The 13,607-nt window shown below is 48.3% G+C and overlaps 1 protein-coding gene across 4 annotated transcripts in view; it reads right to left on the bottom strand.

The window, feature by feature from the left end:
• Positions 1–345: 345 nt before the first annotated feature.
• tmprss6 (transmembrane serine protease 6) overlaps positions 346–13,607 on the bottom strand; it is a 32,999-nt gene continuing 19,737 nt past the window's right edge. For all 4 annotated transcript variants that reach the window (XM_028016172.1, XM_028016171.1, XM_028016169.1 and 1 more), the window contains 2 exons: positions 2,142–2,278; positions 346–769 (listed from right to left, as the gene is read on the bottom strand). In XM_028016172.1, the coding sequence (XP_027871973.1) occupies positions 605–769; positions 2,142–2,278 (302 nt within the window). In that variant the 3' untranslated portion in view covers positions 346–604. The remainder of the gene's footprint in view (positions 770–2,141; positions 2,279–13,607) is intronic.

Below are 13,607 nucleotides of genomic sequence, written 5' to 3'. Positions count from 1 at the left end.
TTTTTAATCCAACAAACATGCAGTCATATTCAAGTTTATTGAATATGACTTTACAGTAATATTTTTCTTTCAGTGCTTTCATTTTGTTCACCACATGGGGGCAGTCACTCCTAATTGACTGGACATATTCATAAACGACAAAAAGCAATTAGGCTGGAATACACAGATTGTTTTTTTGATTTGTTTGTTTTTACATTGTGGTCCCCCATAGGCAGTGTCGCCCTGGGCAAGAACCATATGTAAATTAAAAATAAACACATTTTTAAGGATTTGTTCTGAAAGCATAAAATTCTCATTCTATGTTTCCTCTCAGCTGTTAGCATTTTCATGTACTTTTTCTCCTGCTTTGTATTGTTTATTACAAATAAATATATTTTTAAGGAGGAAAAAGATATATATATATATATCAAAATACAGGATTCAAAAGTAATAGGGACAAAAATTGTCCAAATTAGTTTTAAAATAAGCAGCTGGATAAAATAAATAATGATATAAGCTTTATTACTTGACGACTTTTAAACAGAAGTCTTCACCATTTTACCTAGAGGCTTCTCTGATTGGTTGAAACTCATGCATCACCGCTATGGGACTGATCCCCAGTGATTTACGGGCTGCTGATGACCTGCTTGATCCAGTCGGTCAGTCTGGTGATGCGGGTGTAGACACCGTAGTAATCTGGACGGCCGCAGCCTTTGCCCCAGCTCACCACTCCGGCCAAGAACCAGCGCCCTGACGGCTCCTGGCAGACCAGGGGCCCGCCAGAGTCCCCCTGGCACAGACAGTCACAGAATTAAAGAACGAGGGAGAAATATCATAAAAATATCTTTATTCTGTCTAAAAGAGATTAATTAGTTATTATTCAGCAGAATGTTTTTTTGTGGAACACTGTTACGTCTCTTTAGTATTAGTAGAATATAAATTCATGTCAGCCTGTATCTTGTGACAGATTACCGTAACTGAAATAATGTATTTTATATAGTTGTACCTTACTAAAGTATTTCTACACCTTGAACCTTGTCACATTTTGTCAAGTTACTAACAAAAGCTTTAATTTTTATAGTTATTAATGACACAAATAACTATATAATAATAAATTAAGAACATGACATAATTTTCAAAAGGTTTTGCAAATAGAAGTCAGAAAGGCTAATTCAGTCAAGACTTCCTAGAATAATCTTTATGTTTTTTGAGGTATGGTTGAAACCAGATGTTAACATAAACTGAGTAAGAACACACATTTTTTTTTCCCCTTAGTGTCTGAAGTGAAATCAGACCAGACTTTTTTTTGTTTTAGCTTAGTTAGAATTACTAAAATTGCTTCTATTTGGCAAATGCCAGAAAACTTGGCTGGAATATTGTTTAGATTATTTTTAATTTTTTGTAACTTTTCTCAAATTCAAAAGTTTGGAGAAGTTGTTGGAATCTCTGAAAAGGCGTGTGTGAGATTGGCGGCCTACAAATAGCTCCACCAGTTCTTTCAGGAGGAATGAGTCCAAACTCCAGCAAACTGTTGTGAGAAGAAGGAAGAAAACCTAGAAGATTTGACCCAAAACACACATTTTAAAAGATAGATACTGACTGACACTGAATGTATGTGAAAGTTTGAATTTGAGCAAAGTTACTAAAGAAATTCTACGAAATATTCTTTCTAAGTTTTCTGTCATTTAGCAAAAATACATTTATTTATTTATCTCAAACAGATTTTGAAAACAATGAAACTGTACAATTGGTAAAGAAGTGTAAGTAATTTAGAAAGCAACTGTAAAAGCAAGACATCGAGCAAATTTCCATTTTCTTTTTGGGAAGTGAGTACATGGAAATATCTGTAAAAGGTGTTTGAATGTGCAATGAACGTTTCACTTATAGAACATTGTTTTAAATCAAGGGTTTTTCACTTATTCAATTGGCAGTGGACAAGTTTCTAATTTCTGCATGATGTGTTTCTGTTCACCCAATGTTACTAAAACTTTGTCAAAACAACAAAAAGTACAGAGAGGAAAAAAAGTTCCTTTGATCAGAAAAACAGAGGGGTTCTGTGGTTCACAGCCTGTAGTCTGACATGCAGTTTTTTCTTTGCTAATAGAAAGAAATCAATGCAGATTGGTTAGCAAACACTTAGTGTTATGTTTATATGTCCATACCTGACAGGCGTCTTTCCCTCCACTACGATAACCAGCACAAAGCATTCTGGGAGTGACTAGGTAGCCGTAAGAGCGAACGCAGGCTTCCTCGCTGACCAATCGAACGTCCACTTTCTGCAGCACATTGTTGGTTCCGCCTGCAGGGGGTCAGAGGTCAGACATTAGGATCACTCTGTTACCACTTCCTCTATTTCACAAGAAGCGTGAAAGACATTGAGTTAAAGTCACTGCTAGCTCCCTTCAGCCTCTGTGACTCCTGACGTCGGAAGTTTTCAGCCTCTGTGACTCCTGACGTCACAGAAGTTTTCAGCCTCTGTGACTCCTGACGTCACAGAAGTTTTCAGCCTCTGTGACTCCTGACGTCAGAAGTTTTCAGCCTCTGTGACTCCTGACGTCACAGAAGTTTTCAGCCTCTGTGACTCCTGACGTCACAGAAGTTTTCAGCCTCTGTGACTCCTGACGTCAGAAGTTTTCAGCCTCTGTGACTCCTGACGTCAGACGTTTTCAGCCTCTGTGACTCCTGACATCGGAAGTCTTCAACCTCTGTGACTCCTGACGTCACAGAAGTTTTCAGCCTCTGTGACTGCTGACGTCACAGAAGTTTTCAGCCTCTGTGACTGCTGACGTCACAGACGTTTTCAGCCTCTGTGACTGCTGACGTCACAGACGTTTTCAGCCTCTGTGACTCCTGACATCGGAAGTCTTCAACCTCTGTGACTCCTGACGTCACAGAAGTTTTCAGCCTCTGTGACTGCTGACGTCACAGAAGTTTTCAGCCTCTGTGACTGCTGACGTCACAGACGTTTTCAGCCTCTGTGACTGCTGACGTCACAGACGTTTTCAGCCTCTGTGACTCCTGACATCGGAAGTCCTCAGCCTTTCTGACTCCTGACGTCAGACGTTTTCAGCCTCTGTGACGTCAGGAGTCACAGACGTCTTCAGCCTCTGTGACTCCTGACATCGGAAGTCCTCAGCCTTTCTGACTCCTGACGCCACAGAAGTTTTCAGCCTCTGTGACTTCTGACGTCAGACGTTTTCAGCCTCTGTGACGTCAGGAGTCACAGAAGTCTTCAGCCTCTGTGACTCCTGACATCGGAAGTCCTCAGCCTCTGTGACTCCTGACGTCACAGAAGTTTTCAGACTCTGTGACTGCTGACGTCACAGAAGTTTTCAGCCTCTGTGACTCCTGACGTCACAGAAGTTTTCAGCCTCTGTGACTCCTGACGTCAGAAGTTTTCAGCCTCTGTGACTCCTGACGTCACAGAAGTTTTCAGCCTCTGTGACTCCTGACGTCAGAAGTTTTCAGCCTCTGTGACTCCTGACGTCAGAAGTTTTCAGCCTCTGTGACTCCTCACGTCCCAGAAGTTTTCAGCCTCTGTGACTCCTGACGTCACAGAAGTTTCCAGCCTCTGTGACTCCTGACGTCAGACGTTTTCAGCCTCTGTGACTCCTGACGTCAGACGTTTTCAGTCTCTGTGACTCCTGACGTCAGAAGTTTTCAGCCTCTGTGACTGCTGACGTCACAGAAGTTTTCAGCCTCTCTGACTCCTGACGTCACAGAAGTTTTCAGCCTCTGTGACTCCTGACGTCAGAAGTTTTCAGCCTCTGTGACGTCAGGAGTCACAGAAGTCTTCAGCCTCTGTGACTCCTGACATCGGAAGTCCTCAGCCTCTGTGACTCCTGACGTCACAGAAGTTTTCAGCCTCTGTGACTCCTGACATCGGAAGTCCTCAGCCTCTGTGACTCCTGACGTCACAGAAGTTTTCAGACTCTGTGACTGCTGACGTCACAGAAGTTTTCAGCCTCTGTGACTCCTGACGTCACAGAAGTTTTCAGCCTCTGTGACTCCTGACGTCAGAAGTTTTCAGCCTCTGTGACTCCTGACGTCACAGAAGTTTTCAGCCTCTGTGACTCCTGACGTCAGAAGTTTTCAGCCTCTGTGACTCCTGACGTCAGAAGTTTTCAGCCTCTGTGACTCCTCACGTCCCAGAAGTTTTCAGCCTCTGTGACTCCTGACGTCACAGAAGTTTCCAGCCTCTGTGACTCCTGACGTCAGACGTTTTCAGCCTCTGTGACTCCTGACGTCAGACGTTTTCAGTCTCTGTGACTCCTGACGTCAGAAGTTTTCAGCCTCTGTGACTGCTGACGTCACAGAAGTTTTCAGCCTCTCTGACTCCTGACGTCACAGAAGTTTTCAGCCTCTGTGACTCCTGACGTCAGAAGTTTTCAGCCTCTGTGACGTCAGGAGTCACAGAAGTCTTCAGCCTCTGTGACTCCTGACATCGGAAGTCCTCAGCCTCTGTGACTCCTGACGTCACAGAAGTTTTCAGCCTCTGTGACTCCTGACGTCACAGAAGTTTTCAGCCTCTGTGACTCCTGACGTCACAGAAGTTTTCAGCCTCTGTGACTCCTGACGTCACAGAAGTTTTCAGCCTCTGTGACTCCTGACGTCAGAAGTTTTCAGCCTCTGTGACTCCTGACGTCAGACTTTTTCAGCCTCTGTGACTCCTGACATCGGAAGTCTTCAACCTCTGTGACTCCTGACGTCACAGAAGTTTTCAGCCTCTGTGACTGCTGACGTCACAGAAGTTTTCAGCCTCTGTGACTGCTGACGTCACAGACGTTTTCAGCCTCTGTGACTCCTGACATCGGAAGTCCTCAGCCTTTGTGACTCCTGACGCCAAAGAAGTTTTCAGCCTCTGTGACTCCTGACGTCAGACGTTTTCAGCCTCTGTGACGTCAGGAGTCACAGAAGTCTTCAGCCTCTGTGACTCCTGACATCGGAAGTCCTCAGCCTCTGTGACTCCTGACGTCACAGAAGTTTTCAGACTCTGTGACTGCTGACGTCACAGAAGTTTTCAGCCTCTGTGACTCCTGACGTCACAGAAGTTTTCAGCCTCTGTGACTCCTGACGTCGGAAGATTTCAGCCTCTGTGACTCCTGACGTCAGACGTTTTCAGCCTCTGTGACTCCTGACATCACAGAAGTTTTCAGCCTTCGTGACGTCAGGAGTCACAGAAGTTTTCAGCCTCTGTCACTCCTGACGTCGGAAGTTTTCAGCCTCTGTGACTCCTGACGTCAGAAGTTTCAGCCTCTGTGACTCCTGACGTCACAGAAGTTTTCAGCCTCTGTGACTCCTGACGTCAGAAGTTTTCAGCCTCTGTGACTCCTGACGTCAGAAGTTTTCAGCCTCTGTGACTCCTGACGTCACAGAAGTTTTCAGCCTCTGTGACTCCTGACGTCACAGAAGTTTTCAGCCTCTGTGACTCCTGACGTCACAGAAGTTTTCAGCCTCTGTGACTCCTGACGTCAGAAGTTTTCAGCCTCTGTGACTCCTGACGTCAGACGTTTTCAGCCTCTGTGACTCCTGACGTCAGAAGTTTTCAGCCTCTGTGACTCCTGACGTCAGACGTTTTCAGCCTCTGTGACTCCTGACGTCAGACGTTTTCAGCCTCTGTGACTCCTGACGTCAGACGTTTTCAGCCTCTGTGACTCCTGACGTCAGAAGTTTTAAGCCTCTGTGACTGCTGACGTCACAGAAGTTTTCAGCCTCTCTGACTCCTGACGTCACAGAAGTTTTCAGCCTCTGTGACTCCTGACGTCAGAAGTTTTCAGCCTCTGTGACGTCAGGAGTCACAGAAGTCTTCAGCCTCTGTGACTCCTGACATCGGAAGTCCTCAGCCTCTGTGACTCCTGACGTCACAGAAGTTTTCAGCCTCTGTGACTCCTGACGTCACAGAAGTTTTCAGCCTCTGTGACTCCTGACGTCACAGAAGTTTTCAGCCTCTGTGACTCCTGACGTCACAGAAGTTTTCAGCCTCTGTGACTCCTGACGTCAGAAGTTTTCAGACTCTGTGACTCCTGACGTCAGACTTTTTCAGCCTCTGTGACTCCTGACATCGGAAGTCTTCAACCTCTGTGACTCCTGACGTCACAGAAGTTTTCAGCCTCTGTGACTGCTGACGTCACAGAAGTTTTCAGCCTCTGTGACTGCTGAGGTCACAGACGTTTTCAGCCTCTGTGACTCCTGACATCGGAAGTCCTCAGCCTTTGTGACTCCTGACGCCACAGAAGTTTTCAGCCTCTGTGACTCCTGACGTCAGACGTTTTCAGCCTCTGTGACGTCAGGAGTCACAGAAGTCTTCAGCCTTTGTGACTCCTGACATCGGAAGTCCTCAGCCTCTGTGACTCCTGACGTCACAGAAGTTTTCAGACTCTGTGACTGCTGACGTCACAGAAGTTTTCAGCCTCTGTGACTCCTGACGTCACAGAAGTTTTCAGCCTCTGTGACTCCTGACGTCAGAAATTTTCAGCCTCTGTGACTCCTGACGTCAGAAGTTTTCAGCCTCTGTGACTCCTGACATCACAGAAGTTTTCAGCCTTCGTGACGTCAGGAGTCACAGAAGTTTTCAGCCTCTGTCACTCCTGACGTCGGAAGTTTTCAGCCTCTGTGACTCCTGACGTCAGAAGTTTCAGCCTCTGTGACTCCTGACGTCACAGAAGTTTTCAGCCTCTGTGACTCCTGACGTCAGAAGTTTTCAGCCTCTGTGACTCCTGACGTCAGAAGTTTTCAGCCTCTGTGACTCCTGACGTCACAGAAGTTTTCAGCCTCTGTGACTCCTGACGTCACAGAAGTTTTCAGCCTCTGTGACTCCTGACGTCACAGAAGTTTTCAGCCTCTGTGACTCCTGACGTCAGAAGTTTTCAGCCTCTGTGACTCCTGACGTCAGACGTTTTCAGCCTCTGTGACTCCTGACGTCAGACGTTTTCAGCCTCTGTGACTCCTGACGTCAGAAGTTTTCAGCCTCTGTGACTCCTGACGTCAGACGTTTTCAGCCTCTGTGACTCCTGACGTCAGACGTTTTCAGCCTCTGTGACTCCTGACGTCAGACGTTTTCAGCCTCTGTGACTCCTGACGTCAGAAGTTTTCAGCCTCTGTGACTGCTGACGTCACAGAAGTTTTCAGCCTCTCTGACTCCTGACGTCACAGAAGTTTTCAGCCTCTGTGACTCCTGACATCGGAAGTCCTCAGCCTCTGTGACTCCTGACGTCACAGAAGTTTTCAGCCTCTGTGACTCCTGACGTCACAGAAGTTTTCAGCCTCTGTGACTCCTGACGTCACAGAAGTTTTCAGCCTCTGTGACTCCTGACATCGGAAGTCTTCAACCTCTGTGACTCCTGACGTCACAGAAGTTTTCAGCCTCTGTGACTGCTGACGTCACAGAAGTTTTCAGCCTCTGTGACTGCTGACGTCACAGACGTTTTCAGCCTCTGTGACTCCTGACATCGGAAGTCCTCAGCCTTTGTGACTCCTGACGCCACAGAAGTTTTCAGCCTCTGTGACTCCTGACGTCAGACGTTTTCAGCCTGTGTGACGTCAGGAGTCACAGAAGTCTTCAGCCTCTGTGACTCCTGACATCGGAAGTCCTCAGCCTCTGTGACTCCTGACGTCACAGAAGTTTTCAGACTCTGTGACTGCTGACGTCACAGAAGTTTTCAGCCTCTGTGACTCCTGACGTCACAGAAGTTTTCAGCCTCTGTGACTCCTGACGTCAGAAGTTTTCAGCCTCTGTGACTCCTGACGTCAGAAGTTTTCAGCCTCTGTGACTCCTGACGTCACAGAAGTTTTCAGCCTCTGTGACTCCTGACGTCAGAAGTTTTCAACCTCTGTGACTCCTCAGGTCACAGAAGTTTTCAGCCTCTGTGACTCCTGACGTCACAGTTTTCAGCCTCTGTCACTCCTGACGTCACAGAAGTTTTCAGCCTCTGTGACTCCTGACGTCAGAAGTTTTCAGCCTCTGTGACTCCTGACGTCAGACGTTTTCAGTCTCTGTGACTCCTGACGTCAGACGTTTTCAGCCTCTGTGACTGCTGACGTCACAGAAGTTTTCAGCCTCTGTGACTCCTGACGTCACAGAAGTTTTCAGCCTCTGTGACTCCTGACGTCGGAAGATTTCAGCCTCTGTGACTCCTGACGTCAGACGTTTTCAGCCTTTGTGACTCCTGACATCACAGAAGTTTTCAGCCTTTGTGACGTCAGGAGTCACAGAAGTTTTCAGCCTCTGTCACTCCTGACGTCGGAAGTTTTCAGCCTCGGTGACTCCTGACGTCAGAAGTTTTCAGCCTCTGTGACGTCAGGAGTCACAGAAGTCTTCAGCCTCTGTGACTCCTGACATCGGAAGTCCTCAGCCTTTATGACTCCTGACGTCACAGAAGTTTTGAGCCTCTGTGACTCCTGACGTCACAGAAGTTTTGAGCCTCTGTGACTCCTGACGTCAGAAGTTTTCAGCCTCTGTGACTCCTGACGTCAGAAGTTTTCAGCCTCTGTGACTCCTGACGTCAAAGAAGTTTTCAGCCTCTGTGACTCCTGACGTCAGAAGTTTTCAGCCTCTGTGACGTCAGGAGTCACAGAAGTCTTCAGCCTCTGTGACTCCTGACATCGGAAGTCCTCAGCCTCTGTGACTCCTGATGCCACAGAAGTTTTCAGCCTCTGTGACTCCTGACGTCAGAAGTCCTCAGCCTCTGTGACTCCTGACGCCACAGAATTTTTCAGCCTCTGTGACTCCTGACGTCAGAAGTTTTCAGCCTCTGTGACGTCAGGAGTCACAGAAGTCTTCAGCCTCTGTGACTCCTGACATCGGAAGTCCTCAGCCTCTGTGACTCCTGACGTCACAGAAGTTTTCAGACTCTGTGACTGCTGACGTCACAGAAGTTTTCAGCCTCTGTGACTCCTGACGTCACAGAAGTTTTCAGCCTCTGTGACTCCTGACGTCACAGAAGTTTTCAGACTCTGTGACTGCTGACGTCACAGAAGTCTTCAGCCTCTGTGACTCCTGACATCGGAAGTCCTCAGCCTCTGTGACTCCTGATGCCACAGAAGTTTTCAGCCTCTGTGACTCCTGACGTCAGAAGTTTTCAGCCTCTGTGACTCCTCACGTCACAGAAGTTTTCAGCCTCTGTGACTCCTGACGTCACAGAAGTTTTCAGCCTCTGTGACTCCTGACGTCACAGAAGTTTTCAGCCTCTGTGACTCCTGACGTCAGAAGTTTTCAGCCTCTGTGACTCCTGACGTCAGACGTTTTCAGCCTCTGTGACTCCTGACGTCAGACGTTTTCAGCCTCTGTGACTCCTGACGTCAGAAGTTTTCAGCCTCTGTGACTCCTGACGTCAGACGTTTTCAGCCTCTGTGACTCCTGACGTCAGACGTTTTCAGCCTCTGTGACTCCTGACGTCAGAAGTTTTCAGCCTCTGTGACTGCTGACGTCACAGAAGTTTTCAGCCTCTCTGACTCCTGACGTCACAGAAGTTTTCAGCCTCTGTGACTCCTGACGTCAGAAGTTTTCAGCCTCTGTGACGTCAGGAGTCACAGAAGTCTTCAGCCTCTGTGACTCCTGACATCGGAAGTCCTCAGCCTCTGTGACTCCTGACGTCACAGAAGTTTTCAGCCTCTGTGACTCCTGACGTCACAGAAGTTTTCAGCCTCTGTGACTCCTGACGTCACAGAAGTTTTCAGCCTCTGTGACTCCTGACGTCACAGAAGTTTTCAGCCTCTGTGACTCCTGACGTCAGAAGTTTTCAGCCTCTGTGACTCCTGACGTCAGACTTTTTCAGCCTCTGTGACTCCTGACATCGGAAGTCTTCAACCTCTGTGACTCCTGACGTCACAGAAGTTTTCAGCCTCTGTGACTGCTGACGTCACAGAAGTTTTCAGCCTCTGTGACTGCTGACGTCACAGACGTTTTCAGCCTCTGTGACTCCTGACATCGGAAGTCCTCAGCCTTTGTGACTCCTGACGCCACAGAAGTTTTCAGCCTCTGTGACTCCTGACGTCAGACGTTTTCAGCCTCTGTGAAGTCAGGAGTCACAGAAGTCTTCAGCCTCTGTGACTCCTGACATCGGAAGTCCTCAGCCTCTGTGACTCCTGACGTCACAGAAGTTTTTAGACTCTGTGACTGCTGACGTCACAGAAGTTTTCAGCCTCTGTGACTCCTGACGTCACAGAAGTTTTCAGCCTCTGTGACTCCTGACGTCAGAAGTTTTCAGCCTCTGTGACTCCTGACGTCAGAAGTTTTCAGCCTCTGTGACTCCTGACGTCACAGAAGTTTTCAGCCTCTGTGACTCCTGACGTCAGAAGTTTTCAACCTCTGTGACTCCTCACGTCACAGAAGTTTTCAGCCTCTGTGACTCCTGACGTCACAGTTTTCAGCCTCTGTCACTCCTGACGTCACAGAAGTTTTCAGCCTCTGTGAATCCTGACGTCAGAAGTTTTCAGCCTCTGTGACTCCTGACGTCAGACGTTTTCAGCCTCTGTGACTCCTGACGTCAGACGTTTTCAGCCTCTGTGACTGCTGACGTCACAGAAGTTTTCAGCCTCTGTGACTCCTGACGTCACAGAAGTTTTCAGCCTCTGTGACTCCTGACGTCGGAAGATTTCAGCCTCTGTGACTCCTGACGTCAGACGTTTTCAGCCTCTGTGACTCCTGACATCACAGAAGTTTTCAGCCTTTGTGACGTCAGGAGTCACAGAAGTTTTCAGCCTCTGTCACTCCTGACGTCGGAAGTTTTCAGCCTCGGTGACTCCTGACGTCAGAAGTTTTCAGCCTTTGTGACGTCAGGAGTCACAGAAGTTTTCAGCCTCTGTCACTCCTGACGTCGGAAGTTTTCAGCCTCGGTGACTCCTGACGTCAGAAGTTTTCAGCCTCTGTGACGTCAGGAGTCACAGAAGTCTTCAGCCTCTGTGACTCCTGACATCGGAAGTCCTCAGCCTCTGTGACTCCTGACGTCAGAAGTTTCAGCCTCTGTGACTCCTGACGTCACAGAAGTTTTCAGCCTCTGTGACTCCTGACGTCAGAAGTTTTCAGCCTCTGTGACTCCTGACGTCAGAAGTTTTCAGCCTCTGTGACTCCTGACGTCACAGAAGTTTTCAGCCTCTGTGACTCCTGACGTCACAGAAGTTTTCAGCCTCTGTGACTCCTGACGTCACAGAAGTTTTCAGCCTCTGTGACTCCTGACGTCAGAAGTTTTCAGCCTCTGTGACTCCTGACGTCAGACGTTTTCAGCCTCTGTGACTCCTGACGTCAGACGTTTTCAGCCTCTGTGACTCCTGACGTCAGAAGTTTTCAGCCTCTGTGACTCCTGACGTCAGACGTTTTCAGCCTCTGTGACTCCTGACGTCAGACGTTTTCAGCCTCTGTGACTCCTGACGTCAGACGTTTTCAGCCTCTGTGACTCCTGACGTCAGAAGTTTTCAGCCTCTGTGACTGCTGACGTCACAGAAGTTTTCAGCCTCTCTGACTCCTGACGTCACAGAAGTTTTCAGCCTCTGTGACTCCTGACATCGGAAGTCCTCAGCCTCTGTGACTCCTGACGTCACAGAAGTTTTCAGCCTCTGTGACTCCTGACGTCACAGAAGTTTTCAGCCTCTGTGACTCCTGACGTCACAGAAGTTTTCAGCCTCTGTGACTCCTGACATCGGAAGTCTTCAACCTCTGTGACTCCTGACGTCACAGAAGTTTTCAGCCTCTGTGACTGCTGACGTCACAGAAGTTTTCAGCCTCTGTGACTGCTGACGTCACAGACGTTTTCAGCCTCTGTGACTCCTGACATCGGAAGTCCTCAGCCTTTGTGACTCCTGACGCCACAGAAGTTTTCAGCCTCTGTGACTCCTGACGTCAGACGTTTTCAGCCTGTGTGACGTCAGGAGTCACAGAAGTCTTCAGCCTCTGTGACTCCTGACATCGGAAGTCCTCAGCCTCTGTGACTCCTGACGTCACAGAAGTTTTCAGACTCTGTGACTGCTGACGTCACAGAAGTTTTCAGCCTCTGTGACTCCTGACGTCACAGAAGTTTTCAGCCTCTGTGACTCCTGACGTCAGAAGTTTTCAGCCTCTGTGACTCCTGACGTCAGAAGTTTTCAGCCTCTGTGACTCCTGACGTCACAGAAGTTTTCAGCCTCTGTGACTCCTGACGTCAGAAGTTTTCAACCTCTGTGACTCCTCAGGTCACAGAAGTTTTCAGCCTCTGTGACTCCTGACGTCACAGTTTTCAGCCTCTGTCACTCCTGACGTCACAGAAGTTTTCAGCCTCTGTGACTCCTGACGTCAGAAGTTTTCAGCCTCTGTGACTCCTGACGTCAGACGTTTTCAGTCTCTGTGACTCCTGACGTCAGACGTTTTCAGCCTCTGTGACTGCTGACGTCACAGAAGTTTTCAGCCTCTGTGACTCCTGACGTCACAGAAGTTTTCAGCCTCTGTGACTCCTGACGTCGGAAGATTTCAGCCTCTGTGACTCCTGACGTCAGACGTTTTCAGCCTTTGTGACTCCTGACATCACAGAAGTTTTCAGCCTTTGTGACGTCAGGAATCACAGAAGTTTTCAGCCTCTGTCACTCCTGACGTCGGAAGTTTTCAGCCTCGGTGACTCCTGACGTCAGAAGTTTTCAGCCTCTGTGACGTCAGGAGTCACAGAAGTCTTCAGCCTCTGTGACTCCTGACATCGGAAGTCCTCAGCCTTTATGACTCCTGACGTCACAGAAGTTTTGAGCCTCTGTGACTCCTGACGTCACAGAAGTTTTGAGCCTCTGTGACTCCTGACGTCAGAAGTTTTCAGCCTCTGTGACTCCTGACGTCAGAAGTTTTCAGCCTCTGTGACTCCTGACGTCAAAGAAGTTTTCAGCCTCTGTGACTCCTGACGTCAGAAGTTTTCAGCCTCTGTGACGTCAGGAGTCACAGAAGTCTTCAGCCTCTGTGACTCCTGACATCGGAAGTCCTCAGCCTCTGTGACTCCTGATGCCACAGAAGTTTTCAGCCTCTGTGACTCCTGACGTCAGAAGTCCTCAGCCTCTGTGACTCCTGACGCCACAGAATTTTTCAGCCTCTGTGACTCCTGACGTCAGAAGTTTTCAGCCTCTGTGACGTCAGGAGTCACAGAAGTCTTCAGCCTCTGTGACTCCTGACATCGGAAGTCCTCAGCCTCTGTGACTCCTGACGTCACAGAAGTTTTCAGACTCTGTGACTGCTGACGTCACAGAAGTTTTCAGCCTCTGTGACTCCTGACGTCACAGAAGTTTTCAGCCTCTGTGACTCCTGACGTCACAGAAGTTTTCAGACTCTGTGACTGCTGACGTCACAGAAGTCTTCAGCCTCTGTGACTCCTGACATCGGAAGTCCTCAGCCTCTGTGACTCCTGATGCCACAGAAGTTTTCAGCCTCTGTGACTCCTGACGTCAGAAGTTTTCAGCCTCTGTGACTCCTCACGTCACAGAAGTTTTCAGCCTCTGTGACTCCTGACGTCACAGAAGTTTTCAGCCTCTGTGACTCCTGACGTCACAGAAGTTTTCAGCCTCTGTGACTCCTGACGTCAGAAGTTTTCAGCCTCTGTGACTCCTGACGTCAGACGTTTTCAGCCTCTGTGACTCCTGACGTCAGACGTTTTCAGCCTCTGTGACTCCTGACGTCAGAAGTTTTC

The sequence above is a fragment of the Xiphophorus couchianus genome, chromosome 5 (assembly GCF_001444195.1).
Source record: "Xiphophorus couchianus chromosome 5, X_couchianus-1.0, whole genome shotgun sequence".
NCBI lineage: Eukaryota > Metazoa > Chordata > Actinopteri > Cyprinodontiformes > Poeciliidae > Xiphophorus > Xiphophorus couchianus.
The sequence above is the reverse complement of the archived record's forward strand: the minus strand, read 5'-3'. Positions and strand labels throughout refer to the sequence as shown.